Below are 15,237 nucleotides of genomic sequence, written 5' to 3' on the forward strand. Positions count from 1 at the left end.
TGCAAATTTTCAAGTAAAACTTTCAGAAACCACCCTCCTTTCCATCCTTTCCACTTTGTTGAGAAAAACCAACAGCCAAAGTCAAAACAAAGACCAGGCAAACAAACCCCAGACAACCAGGTAAAAAATTCTGTGGGTAAATCACATGCTTTAAGAATAAGCTTAAGGAGGCAGGCGTTTTTGGTATCTGTTCTATTTCTGCTGCCTAGAGTAGATGGTGGCAGGAAATACAGAGCAGAGGTAGCTTACAATCCTTCCTCAGAGGAGTCTGAAATGAAATGGACAGGCACACAGCTGAGTATGAAGTCCTCTTCCTACCATCAGCCATTGAAAGGTCTATTCCAACTAATGAGAAAGAAGTGAATCACTGATATTTGGAGGCAGCATTTAATATCTGCTCTTTCCAAATAACCTGAGTGACTTCTTAGTATCCTGAGGAGGTAAGAAACATATTTTTAAAAGGCTGGTAATATTCTCACTTCCCAGAGGTTGCTTCAGTTCTTAATGTATTTAAGTTCTTAAGGATCCATAACTAACTCTAATCGTATAGAGATGTTTTGACTTGGGATTATTAACTCAATCCTGAAAACAGAAAAAAAACCAAACCAAAACAAAACAGCAAATGCTTTCCAAAAAGCCCATGTGTCCTATGAATATAATTCAAGAATTTTGTTTCTATAGTAAATATTTTTATCTTATCTGAAGGTTGAAAGTCATATGCACATTTTTTCTGGCTTTCTAGAAATAGCTTTTTCACATCAATCAATTTTTTTCTGTCCCCAGATTCCCCCACCCTTTTTCTTTTTTTAACCTTTATTTCCTCTGAGTGGGAGAAACAATGATTGTTTTTCTAGATATTTCTAGATTATTTTCCTCAGCTATTCCAGAGACTGTCTTTTTTCTCATCCATTTATAACTCTTAGAGTATTATCCATTCACTGAAAATATTTACTGTGTACCTGCTATTTACGAGGCCCAGAAAGAAAAGACCCCTTGTCCTCTTTGAATTTCCACTTACTATAACAATTGTAATACGTAATCCAAGCAATGGTAGCAAGCAATGGAAACACACAACTCGAACAGTTTCTTAATTTTCATGAGAGGAGAAATTCATGGTGATGGAAGAGGATACACACATAGATATAAGCAATCAGAGAAGACATCTCGGAGGAAGTGACATCTAGGCTGAAGGGGGGCAGGGCAGGTCAGTGGTTAAGAAGACAAGCCTGGACCCAACAGCTGGAGTGTCAGCCTTGGTTCTGCCATGTGATAGCTACGTAACTTTGGGCATGTTTCTGAATCTTTTTATCTATAAAATGGGGATAATGGTAGACTTGCCATTTCTCCATTATGAGGATTAAGTAAATTAAATACTTGCAAGAGCTCAGAGCAGAGCCCAGCTCATAGCAATTGCTCATCAAATATCAGCAGTCTCCAATCATTATTAGGCTGAGGCCTGAAGGGTGAGCAGAAAGAGGCAAGCTGGATAAAGGGTGTGCGAGAGTAGAGTTACAGAAGGACAGCAGGTGCGAGCTCTCTGTGGCGAGAGAATGTGCGGGCATTACAGAACCTGAAAAGAAATCCCATCCCTCTGGAATTCAGCTGTGGGGTAAAAGAAAGACTCCAAGACTCATGGTGAGGATGAAGAAGTTAGCCAGGGTGATACAATGAAGGAACTCTAAGGTCATATCAAGGATTTGGACTTTATCCTACAATGGGGAGCTAGTGAGGTTAAGTTTTAAGCAAGAGAGTGACTGGGTCAGATTTGCAGTTTAGAAAGATGGCTTCCCGGGCGGGAAAGGGACTGGAGGCAGGCAGACGGGGAGATGAATTAGCAGACTGTTGTAGTTGTCTCGGGAGAAGATCATGCCAGCTTGGGTGAAAGCAGTGACCCTGACAGTTAGATGGAGAGAGGATACGGATTGGAGAGGTGCAGGACTGACTGAGGCTTCAGAAACAAAATGGAAATGGGTACCCTTCTGTGAGATAGGATGTGGGTAGAAGGAGGAGTGTGGGAAGATGAAGCCTAGTTCTGGACACACTGAGTATGAGGTGGGTTGAGACAGAGGAGTGGGGTGTATATGAGGTCCTTAGAATAGACACATTCAGAGACAGAAAGTAGAACGCTGAGTACTAGAGGCTGGGAAGAGGGGTTAATAGTATGTTGGTGTTTAATGGGTACAGAGTTTCAGTCTGCAATGTTGAAAATCTGGTGATGGATGGTATTGATAGCTGCACAACAATCTGATTATACTTAAAGCCACTGGACACTTAAAAGGGTTAAAATGGTACATTTTATGGTACATATATTTTACAACAATAATAACAAAAAGATAAAGCACATAGGCCTTTATTCCTAGAAAAATTTGGAAAAAAGCTCACTGAAAAGAAGTATGAAGTTTGGCTCTACCACATTTTCAAAAATGAATGTTTTCAAACAAAGAATAACAAAACCTACAATCAGATAATCCCTAATATTTTCCCCCTTGAGAGAAAAAAAAAAACTTGAACCATGTATAAATAAAAAGGGACACAAACTTCAAACTGCTGAAAAACAAAGATGAAATTAGAATGTGGCTTAAGTCATATCAAGTTCAAATTCTGCCCAAGGGCAACTGATGGCAGAAAAATAGTTAAGGACTCATTTGAGATTATGGATAATGTCTGTTGCAATGTTTAAAGCCAAAGATAGAAATGATAAATGCTTCCTATGTTTTCCATGCAAGGAAGTGAACAGTAAACTGGATGTTTTGCCAAAAGAAGAATGTTTTGAATAGATACTTTGTTAAACAAAGTCAGGGGTGGAGTGACATAAAGGGAATTGAAATAAAAATGTAAGAGGAGCCCTGGGACATTTTTAAAAATAACAGACTTGAGCCTCATTTTTTGTTTGTTTCTGTGTTATTTGCATGTATTCATAGGTGATAGGTTCCCACAAGTCTCTTCAACAGAAACTTGCAATGATTTTAGGACTGTCCAAGATAGTTGATTATTGCTCCTCTGGGTTTATGTTTTTTACTGAGAAGATAATTCAACCAAAACATAAATCACAAGACTAGAGATGTGAATAGAGGATTCTGCATTCCCCATATTTGTGATGCCTTTAAAATACCAACATCTCAACAGTTCTTAGCATCTCTTTAGAGGAATTATTTCTTATTAAATTATTTAATAATTGGAAAGATCCCTAGAGTATGAGATTTTTGGAGAGTAGCAGACACTTAGCAAATTTCAGTTAAATGACCACATCCATAAGCAAGAATTTAAATAACGTTCATTGTGCTGAGTTCTAAGTGAAGTGCCGTGATGACTTGTGAAAGTTGTTCCCTGCCCTTAACTGTGAGTTTGTACATCTCTGAAACCAAAGGACTCTCTCCGTTATCCTGAAATGTATTTATGATGGTTTTCTAGCAGAACCTGAGGTGATTGTGAGTGGGATGATTCATATTCTGATAAGGAAAGGAAAGACTATAAAAAGCATTTGTCAGTTTAACATATAGTGGCATTGCTGGACAGGCAAATGACAAAAACCTGTCTTTTTCTTGGGCCCAGTCCCAAAAAGGTGGGCCAAGAACAAAGGAAAAAGAAACATGTTTCCTCACCAGTGCCTGTCTCTGCTGTTTCCAGTGCTCACCTGGGATTGGTCGGACCTTCCTCCATAAGTAGTAATGAAAACCAGGTCTCCTGGGACCTGCTTGAAACATAAAGGAACTCAAAACAAAGGCCAAAAGACAGTGAGGGAGGGTGGGAGCCAGCTTGGGAACAGAGCTGATGGATCACGTTGGTGAGCTGCTTCTTTCAGACAGCTGTCTTCCTTGCTTTAACTCCCAATCTTTGGCCAGTTTGTCTTTGCACTGTGGCCGAGAAAGATATGAACACTGCTTAAGATCATCTCCCTTCCTGGGCCATTGCTGCTCTGCTGAACAAAACCAGGTGCCATTTTGTTTTCTCTTATTGAGGAAGAAACCCTCAGCTAAGGTGGCTCGACTTAGAGTAGGCTCGCTTTCAGAAATGTACTTCGCTCCTCCCTTATTCAGATCCTCTGCAGGCATTACCTTGTTGCTGCGTTCAATCCCAACATAATCGGCCTCTTCTGGAATGACCACAAAGAGCTCAGCTTCATAAGCCCCTTCCCCTTCGTTTCTCGCATTGATTGTGAGCATAAGGTGGTTTTCGTCTCCAATGATGACCTGGTCCTTATCACTAAAAATGTAGTTTAAAAAGAATCATTAAGTGCTATAGGTCTTTGGATGCATGGATATTTGATTTAAGGACTTCTTGGAAGACGTGGACATGCAAGATTGGGACTAAAAGAAGACAGATCATCATGAGGGGGTGGTGAGCAGAATGAAAACTATGTCTGGATGGGAAGTGCAGGGAAACTTCCAGGGGTGTGCTGGTAAATGTCTAGCAATCAGTTGCCCAAACTAGTGGTTACCCATGGGGAAGGGAGGGGAGGGGCAATATAAGAGTGGGAGAGTGAGGGTCACAAACTACTGGGTGTAAGGTAGGCTCAAGGATGTATTGTACAACACGGGGAATATAGTCAATATTTTGTAATACCTGTAAATGGAAAGTAACCTTAAAAATTGTATAAAAATTTAAAAAATAAAGTAACAACCAGTTCTCAAAAACAAAACAAAGCCACGATGTACAGTATTTGCTCATTCCAGGAGTATAAATCCCCCTACTCTGATTACTTTCAAGCTACCAGCATAGTTAACAATCTGCCAGCAAAAGTTCCTGAAAATTGAACAACTGGCTCACAAGGCAGAAGGAGGCAGCTTCAGCATATCACTGAAAACATCCCATAGGAAGATGAGCAGGGGGAAAAAGGGAGAGAGATGATTTAGAAAGTAAGAGGGGAAGGCATGTGTAATGCAAAGTGAAAAATGAGGGAAGAAAGAGGCCGATAGAAGATGTCAAATAGCTGACTGAGGATTTATTTTGAGGAAACTGAGTTCACTCTAAACTTCACATTGAACCAGCATCTGGAAACGCCTATCCCACTTTTAACCCTTAATCAAAGCTGTTGCTTTGGACACTAGCTAAATTGTGATGTTTGGAAACATCTCCTTGCAAGGTTACCAAGAAGATTCCAAACACTGACAGTGAGATAGTGCCTTGGCGGGCCTTGGGGTGGGTGGGGAGGAGCACAGATCTGCGTTTTTCCACCACAGGATGATTTAGCTCTCAGTCCTGTTCGTTTCTGTAGCATCATGCAGTGTGGTAACCAGTGCAGGACTGCAGGCTCCCCACTCCAAGCAACCAGGGAGCCCTTCAATTCTTATCTGATTTTGTGACACCTTTTGCTTTACTTCACTGAGTGCCATTAAAATAATTATTTTCAGTAAATCAAAATTGATTTTATTTTGACAGTTTTCAAGATGCCTTTGAGTCATGGGGTGCTGCAAAAACCAGTACAGAGAAGGTGTAGATGGACCCAGCCTGCCTGAATCCTTTGCCCACATAACTGAAGCAAGTAAATACAACCATAACCACCCAGAGATGAGTTAACTTTGAACAAAAACATTTTTCTCCACTTTTGCTGAAAGATGAAATGGCCTAGGTAAAATCTTAGGGTGTGTCATTTGACACCAATGACAAAAAACTGACCCAAACTACAAGCTACCCCAAAGTGTGGCCAAGCTTGACAGTTTCACGCAGCGTACTTTTTTTTTTTGTGATAGTTGGAAGAGTATACTTTCTCCAGAGAAGCTTTAAGTAAACACCTGTATTCCATTAGATAAAATGCACGAGTTTATTTATTTAAACTTACGGTCTAGCTGACAGCTTCAAGTCAGGAATGCACGTATTATCTTCTCCACAGTCTACCAGGATGTGAGCCTGCGTTGTGCAAACATGCATCAGGAAGAATCTTGGAAAATCTGAATCACATCCTATTCTTCAAAATTATGAATGATCCCACAAGTTCAACCAAAGCTTTCATTTCACTATCTATGATTCCCCTCAGCTAGAAACTCTGTGTTTAGTGGTGGTGTCCCCACATAGGTTAGTTGGCTTAATCGCCCAATTCCAACTCATTCTGAAACGTCTGTAAAGAATGCTACTCTGGCAATGTTTTGAGGATTCAGGCTGTATTGCTTCCATTATAGCCACATTTTGAACAAATTAAATCTTGGTTGCACAAGGAGAAGGACTTCCGAAAACACAATGATGCAGTGTTTCAGGAAACATGTTCGGAAAATTCCCTAAATGTTACGAGTGTGTGTGTGCAGAAATGAAAACAAAAAGGGGCTGGATTTCATCTTAAGGTCACAGGAGCAATGCCCAGGGCCTGACTGAGAATATACCATTCAAGACAGTCAAGGACCTACCTGCTCGGTGACAACATTTTCCCTGTAGTGGTTCAATATGGGTTTCACTTCCAGACCTTCTTTAAATGTGGATTCATCCAAACTGTAATTCAAACTAATGTTGATTGGAGATAGCTTATCTCGGAATTCAGTTTCATCCTAAGGAAATTAATCACAAACTAAGAAAGGCTCCATAAAATGGTGGCAAGATATTAGTTGGTGAAAGGCAGGCAGCATTCGACTTTGGCCAATGAAGGTGAATGATGAAGTAATCGTCACCCCAGGGGGTTTGGGCACCTGCTGATGGATGTGGTGCCGAGTAGCCAGCTCAGCGAATGTATGCTCAGAGATGAACTCACTTAGAGCTGTGGCTTCACTGAAATACATGCTTCCAGAGGTCATCTCCAGGTGCTCCACATCTTCAACAACTCACACAGATTGGTCACATCACAAAGTAAAAAAATTACATACGCAATGAAAGTCATTGAAGGCTTCATGAACTGGAATTTTTATTTTGATAAGGTCGGCAGAATTTATGAGTCCCCTCTGACTCAGATGAAGAAGACCTTTTGATTCTCTTCCTTTTTATTTTTGTTGTTGTTGTTGTTGTTGTGTGGTACGGAGGTAATTAGGTTTATTTATTTAATTTACTTATTTCTTAGCAGAGGTACTGGGGATTGAAGCCAAGACCTGCATGCTGAGCAAGCTCTCTGCCACTGAGCTGTACCATACCCCTTCTTATCATCTCTTTGGGGTCTTTTTTTTTGCATAAACTTCACACATCTTCAGCACATTTGAAGTTCCTGAAGAAAAAAGAACCAGAACTCCCCCAAGAATGAGGGGGTACCACCAGCATCTAGGTAGGTCCAGGCACACAGGAACTTTCAAACCATGGGGCGAGCATATCACCCTTCAGCTATGTGCTGGCTGCAGTCATAATGAGACACAAGGGGCATGCACCAGCTTTTATTCTTGAATGCATTTATAGACTTTGCTTTCTGCAGGCATTCCCTTACTGCCTGCCCTCACAGAGGAGACCAAATGAAACAGAGCCTTCACAACCTCACAAGTGGTAAGATGAAATAACAGTGCCAAACAGTTTTATTTCACAATATGTTGGGGAGTTATGGCAAAAAAAAACCCAACATTGCTTTAAAAATATGAGTTACTTTTAATAAAGCCTTCAAATGCCTCACCATTTCCCTGAGTTGGCTCAGAAATGGACATTGATAAAAATCTGGTCAAACATCCTCACATAGGATAAAAGTTCAAATAAATTGTGTTTAACTTTTATGTTTTTTGCGGGGTCGGTTGGGTGGGGGGAGGCAGTTAGAAACGAAAACCACCTGAATTAGTACTACAACCAAAAGTGTGTTCAAAACACACAGAAGCCTTAGGAATTAGCAGCAATACATCATGAGGTTGGCTCAACAGAGTAGTGTGTGGCCTTAAAGTTTCCTCCTATAAAGTGAAAATAGACGTGGGTTGATGTGAACGACAGTGATGGTTAATTGGAGAAAAATGGCTGGAATTTGGATTTGAATGTTAGAGGCCAGAAAGGTGATGCTGGAACACTTACTCGAAGGTAAACAATAAAATCCTGGCACTGGAGAGATTTCTGGCCCTTTATCACGAGAGGGAACGCGAGATGTGACTGATGGTTATCGAGGAAGAGTGTGCGTTTAATGGCACCTTTTTGTTTCAGGGAATCCAACTGCACCTCAACAGTCAGGCCTAAAGTACAGAAATAAAACAAATATAATCCAGAAGGGAAAAGTATTCAGTGAATGCAGTGCTTTATCAGAGATAGGAATTCCTCTTTCAACTTGCTTATTCAGGGAACATTTTTTCCATAGTTGGGATCAAAAACAATACATGAGCTGCAAAAATTTTATAAAACACTCCCCAAGCTAAACAACTTATTTTGTTTTGTAATGACTACAAGTAGTCATTTCCCCCCAAATTATGTCTGCTTTTACAGATAACATTAATACCAATTATTCAAGCAATAATTACACAGATTTGATTAATTACACATAATTTCCATATGCATAATAGAAACTTTGGCACTAATAAAGAGCTCTTTAAAAGTTTTAGATGGTTCATGCAGTGAAATGCTTACTGTTAACTTTTCTTAATATGGTATAGGAGTGTAAAAATGAAAATCTGCTCACCTATTGAGTCTGAAATACTCTGGCCTGCCACAGACGCACACGCTCTTAACGAAAAGCTATGGGAAATAATAAGCAATAATTTATTGGTTAATAAAGTTTTGAATCTGAAGTAGAAATTTCCCTTTACCTCACTGCAGGTAAAACAAATGCATTATTTTTCCTCTTACTTCTCTAATTACATACACACAAAACTAAATAAATAAATATGCATGTATTTATTGACTGATACATACATTTATCAAAAAATATTTTTATATACATATCCCACCATTCGGCCACAGTACTAATACAATCAAGAAAGGTGACATTATTATGTAGGAAGAAAATACTTGAACATCCTAGAGGTTGATTGATTTAATCAATGGATTACTTAATCCATCCCTTTCTGCCTCTATGCAGGAAAGGCATATGAGTATCTTCCATGTGCCAGGGAGTGAGGAATTGGGCAGAACAGCAGGAGAACAGCTAGTGGCAGAGCCTGCAGGTAAGCAAGAACGTGACTCCACTGGAGAAACCTGAAGGAACCTGGGGTGGTTGGTGCTTTAGTGCAGGTCAGGGAAACTGTAGGAAGCAGGGCTGGCAGGGTCAATCAGTAGGTAACAGGGCTTTGAAAATCACATTAAAGAATCTGGATTAAGAGGCACACACTAAGATATAAAATAAGCTGCAAGGATATATCTTACAACACTAGGAATATAGCAAATATTTTACAATAACTATAAATGGAGTATAATCTTTAAAAATTCTGAATCACTCTGCTATACAGCTGTAATTTATATTATACATCAACTACACTTCATTCAAAAAAACATTAGATTTAATTCTGAGAGGCATGGAGCATCGCAATGGACTAACCCACAATCCACTCTGCTTGGAAGGAGACAGGAATCGATGGTTACTTGCTACGGGTGGGGCATGACATGAGGCAGAAACACTAGAAGATGGAAGGGAAAAAGAAAGAAAGTGGGGCATGCAGAGTGGCTGTCTCAGGCTAGGTAGGCACAATGATGCAGTATATAAGAGCAAAAAAAAAAAAAAAAAAAGAGCATAGATGTCAAAGAGATCTTTATAGGTTTGCTTTGAACACGCCCTAAACTCAATCCAGGCAGGTGCCTGCTGAGGCTTTTAGGATGACCTGCATTTGGGCCTGCCCTGTGCCCACAGAAGGATGAGGAATGGCCAACAGTCTTAGCCTGGCATTTGGATGTGCTCACCTCCCTACGGAACAGTCAAGCCCTAACAGCCAGCATTCAAAATAGGGCTTTTTCACATTTCTAAGAAAGTAAAAATACAAGAAAACACTTAAGTGGGATTTAATGGCAGTCTTCTACCAGTAAATACTATAGTATGATTTGAATATTTCTGCAGGATCCAAAAGGAGTAAATGACCCCTAGTTGTGCTTGAATTATGCATCAGTTTCCTGTGTCAAACATGAAGATGTGTCACATCTGGGATTCATCTAGCTCCCATGACCTCAGTCAACATCTCCCTGCAGGGTAAATAATTTGCCACATACCATTAAGCCAAAAGTTTCCTGAGATGCTTCTGCTATTACAATTGTTTGTACCACTTCCCCAGAGAAATCACAAATTCCAGCCCACTTCTACTACAATCAATTAGAATTATTCAAGAAAGACAAATAGTTAATCACATCTTTAAATTCTGTAGCAAGTCTGGCTTTCAAAATTGGGAATTTTTCAGTGTCCAACTTTTTTGGAGGTACTTGGTTATGTTTTAAAATTGTCCATTGACCTTTTTTCCATTCATTACACTGAATGAACAAAACTCACTAGCTTTTATAAGATAAATTCCCATTTGTAAGAAAATTATCAATATATATATATATATATAGATTAAGATAATTTACATACAGTATTTTAACACAATTTAAAAGTGATAAAATTTTTGCAGAAGAAATTAAATTATAAATATGAACATGATTTCATCTTTGCAAGAGGGTATTTGGTTGAAAATGATGTTATCAACTAAAGGGTTACTCTTGATTTATGAATTATATGTCAGTGTTATTCTGTCCTTTCTTAGTTCCTCTCTGTTAGCTCAATATCATTAAATGGATGACTTTAAGCTTTTCATCTAAGTTTAATTACTGCTACAACTTACTAAATTATTGATAACAGCACTGCAACCTAAATTTTTGAGTTTATAGATGACTTTAATAGAAGAGTTGCCAAGTTATAACTTTTAAAGCAGTCCATTCTGATCTAAAAAGAAAACCTCACTGAAATACTCATTCTGAATTTAGAAAAAACATTTATATTATATATATTATATTATATTGTATATAAACACACATATATACATTATATGTTTTATATAACAGATAATTAGGTACACTCATGGGTCTACACTTAATTATAATGTCCACTTGAGTTGTCAGGGAAAGCTGTGAACTATTATTAAATTAGAATTAAAATTTCAAGCTAGCATTTATGATCATAGTCAATATGAATAGGTCTAATTGAAACAAATGAAAAAATATAAAACATTAAATCAGCCCAGATCCCTCATCATATGATTTCTAAACAAAACTGTTGGTCTATACTTCTGTCAGAAGGCAGGACAATACATTACAAATCCTCTAGCATTAGTTCTAACCCAATGCAATAATAATTCTGTGATGTAATGGTGCTTATAGCCATGTATGGAGGAGGAAGAATGAGACAGATGTGAAATAGGACTTGAAAGGACAAAGCAATTCATTTTTCAACATAACCAATTCAATACTCTTCCAATGATAAGAAATATCAGATTTTACATACGGTTAGGCATATCTGAAAAGTTCTTTTTTCACATTTGAAAAATGGATAGCTATCAACCGTTACACTTATAAAAATTTTTGTTACTAAAAAGTTTTTCTTTTTCTCATTAGATAACAATTATATTAATATTTATGGGCTGGCTTTATTTTTTCTTTCTAGTATAGAAAGGCAAGTAGCATAAACTTGATAAAATTACACAGCTGTTTGAAAGACACAGAAATTTACATCAGTGGAGAACTACTACTTCCCAATTAGAGGTTTACTTCATAGTTTTCAGGTTTCAGATGTAAAATACAAGGTTATATTAAATACAGACAACAATTACAGAAAAGAAAATCAACAAATGCCTTTCCATCATTTTGGAAAAACTGAGCTACATTTGTATAATAAATTTTTTAAAGCATCTGAGAAACATTCTAGACAGAACCTGGGGTTAATTTCCCATCTTCTAATACTCTGACTCACCCATTCAAAATTTTTGCATGTGAAAATGAAATATCTTGCAGAAAATGTATGCACTAGAATCAAGTAAATAATTATAAAGGTATATATCATACGTTTGCCCACATAACAAATTGTATTTTATCTAAGTAATCTGACTTAATGAAAGAACAAAAGAATTCATGAAAAGAGAAATTTTCATATTAAAAAGCAATATTCTTTCCATGAAACCTAACAGATCCCATAATCTGTTTAAAACACTTAAATTCTTTAAAAAATTCAAAAACCTAAAAATCCTTATAAAAAAAAAAAAAGATCTCGTTCATAAACATTTTACACCAGAGTGCACTACATACGTATGCTTAAAAGAATTCAGTCTAGAAGTCCATTCAGTTATGACTATGTGAATACAGGACTATTGTGGGAAATCCTGAAGTGTTAATACTCGGCCCAAGTAGCCTTCACTGTTCATTTCATGTTCATTTCACCCAGGGTAAAGACAGATGCTGGGTCGTTCACACATTTTCTCAGATCAGGTTTTCATTATAATATTTTATGGTTTTGAACCATTTTAAAATGTGCTCAAGGCATTTCCCAGCTACTTTCAGAAGCTGGTTAAGAAGTAGACAGACCTCCCTGAAATGAGAGGTCCCAGCAAAGGATGTTTTTCAAAGAATTCTTCAGGGTCCTCCTCACCCCTCATCCTCCACCCTCAAAGTCTTTGACTCCAGGATGAACTCCTGTCCAAAGACCATTAGCAACATGCTGAAACTGACTAGGAGTAACTTCTGTGGATCTCAACTGGTGTGTTCTGCATTCTGACATTCTGAGGAACCAACCTTACTGTCTGAGTTAGACCACCTCTTCTAGAAAATGGAGTCAAATCTCAAACACTCCAGTATTTATTTTAGAGGATATACCCTAAGGCATTACCCACTATGACAGATTTCTGATCCTTGAGAGCCTACATTCTGAGAAGCACAGTGGCATTTTCTTGAGCTGTGATACAGTGAAGTTCCATTTCTTAGTCCCTTCTGTTGGCTGGCAAGACTCAGAAGGAACATTCTCAGAAGCCGTGTTCTCCTACAGCCCAGGCAAAGGGACCATAATTCTACTGCTATTCCTGATGATGAGATCATGGCCATGAAAATATAGTTGAGGACACAAAAATCTCTATTTTTATAATATTTACCTTCTGTCTAACTGTACATATGAAGTTACAAAACTGACATCTGTTTTTCAGTGCAGGAAACAGTAATTTAACCCAAGCTTGACCATTAAAAAAAAAAAAGGCTATTACATATGCCCATAAGCATATGCAAATGTAAGCATCAAGGTATTTTGTGATATTTTTAGTTTGGTTCTTGTTTATTTTAGCATGCCAAGAATCTAACAGAGATCTCCAAGATTGGCTTTGTTGGGAATCTTCTTGAGTGTTTCTAAATGCATCTCATTTCCCCTGAAGCCTACAGATTGGAGAAACAGCCTTCACATGATAAGCTCACAGCAAAAGATCAGCATCATGTCAAGGATACATTTTGTTTTCTTCTGAAAGACTAACTCCTGGCTGCTCAGGTTTGGTGCACAGACCTGCAGCATCAGCACCCTCTTAGAGCTTCTTCAGAAGTACAGAGCCTCAGGTCCTACCACAGGATTAAAATGGACCCAGAAGCTGCGTGTTCACAAGATCCCCCGGTGATCTGAATCCACGTGAGAGGGAGGGAAGCACTGCAGTGACTCACCAGGCCACAGATGCTGTAAATTCTGGAATCTGACAGGTTTTATTTTCCAGATTGATAATCACCGGGTGCAGGAGGAGCTGGGCTTCCACTGTCACAACAGGCCTGGCTCTACAGGGAGGAGACACATGGTTTTAACAAGCCACACGAGCGACAGTCAGAAGCCCTCTCCACTTCTAGAAGCCAATGCCAACACTCCCAACCCTGGTGCAAAGAACTCCCCTCACACAGTGAACAGGTGGGCTCGAGACTCAAGTAACTACCTCAAAACACATCTGGTAACTCATGAGTACAAGGAAAGATGCTCTGGGCCCATCAAGCAAAGCCGTGTTCACAGATATGCTCTGTTCACCAAGTGGCTCACAATATTTGTGTGCCACTGCCATGAACTACTGCTCCAGGATCTGCCAGTCTGTCTGTATTCCTATCTGAATCTGAGGAAATACATCATCTAACAGTCACTCACATCGCACCTGTAAAGTACTTGAGTTTTGCAAATGTTCTCACCATGTTGACTGGTGACTTTTAAATTTCAATTGATAATTTTCTAGCCAAGCTTTACAGATTGAGCTAAACCCATGAGGGTGGGTTGACAGACTCATTCTGTGCTTCACACAGAGCAATGTTTCTCTACCCTGATCATACAACAGAATATCCCCAGCAGCTTGAAAACAGAAACCACGCCCAGGCCCCAATACAGAGCAACTAAAGCAGAACCATGGGGGCCAAGACCAGGCACTGCAATATTAAGTCAACCCTCCAGGTGACTCTTTTGTGCAGCCAAGTTTGAGGAGAGGGACTCGTATAGAGAAAATTCAGTTCCAACCAGCCAGGTGAGGATAACTAGACAGGAAAGGGAGTCATAGGAAAAGAGAATGGGGCAATTTTTAGAGCTTGGTTCCAAGACTGAAGAGCTCGGAGCCAAATCTCCAGATGACAACGTGAAATGATGCCATGTTGCTGAAGTTTTCGTCTGGCAGGAGGGAGGTCTGTGCCTTGGGGCAGCATGTTTTTAAGGGCACTGATTTAAACAATTTCATGGTTACCATAATGGCACCCAGTGGGAATTTTCCTAAACTCCTTGACACTGTTTATCTGTACTCTTACATGATTTTCTTTTCAGTATTGTGTTAGCTCCAGTCCTTGGAAAAGCAGGTGAGAAGACAGGATTAGATGTGCAAGACATTTATTAGGGCAAATACTGATGAGGGGGAAAAGGGAGGGAGAGAAGAGGCTGGGAGCCAGCAGTCCGAGTGTGATGTCGGTCTGTTCTCTGTGAAGGAACAAAGGAAGGAAGGGGGATCTGGGAAAGAAGCTCCAGCCAGGGCACTGGGGAGTCTTTTAGCCAAAGCCTTCTGTTAGTGGAGCTCCAGAGGGGCCTGGATTTGTATCCCTGTTGTGTCCAGTAATCAGCTGGGAGCAGCTCATGGGAAGTAGGGCCTTGCTGCAAATGAAGACTCAGAGCACAGTGGCTGGACCATGAGTCAGTTTCACCCCATCACTCCTGAGTGGTATGTCTTCATGTGTGGCCACCACCATCACAGCACCATCCCTGAGGTACTTTGAGAGTTTCAGTCATCTGATTCTCTATACCCTGAAGTGGAGAGTGGCTGGTACAAACTAGCCCTCTGAATAAGCCTTGGGACTGATGAAGATAATCTTATCTACATGAGGAAACCTACTTCAGAATTCCTCTGGGAGTTGACCTAGGTTAGTAATACATGCCCAGAATAACCAGGTCAGCACTCTGCCTTTTGTCTTGATCTGGTATCTTGTGTTCCTATA

General features: G+C 39.4%; 1 protein-coding gene across 1 annotated transcript in view; it reads right to left on the reverse strand.

Moving 5' to 3' along the window:
• ITGA8 (integrin subunit alpha 8) overlaps window positions 1-15,237 on the reverse strand; it is a 172,365-nt gene that overhangs the window by 57,086 nt on the left and 100,042 nt on the right. Inside the window, exons 15-20 of the mRNA XM_074358333.1 lie at window positions 13,456-13,563; window positions 8,492-8,547; window positions 7,897-8,051; window positions 6,339-6,476; window positions 5,780-5,847; window positions 4,056-4,203 (exon numbers count right to left, since the gene is read on the reverse strand). Of these exons, the coding sequence (XP_074214434.1) occupies window positions 4,056-4,203; window positions 5,780-5,847; window positions 6,339-6,476; window positions 7,897-8,051; window positions 8,492-8,547; window positions 13,456-13,563 (673 nt within the window). The remainder of the gene's footprint in view (window positions 1-4,055; window positions 4,204-5,779; window positions 5,848-6,338; window positions 6,477-7,896; window positions 8,052-8,491; window positions 8,548-13,455; window positions 13,564-15,237) is intronic.

The sequence above is a fragment of the Camelus bactrianus genome, chromosome 35 (genome assembly GCF_048773025.1).
Source record: "Camelus bactrianus isolate YW-2024 breed Bactrian camel chromosome 35, ASM4877302v1, whole genome shotgun sequence".
Classification (NCBI taxonomy): Eukaryota; Metazoa; Chordata; class Mammalia; order Artiodactyla; family Camelidae; genus Camelus; species Camelus bactrianus.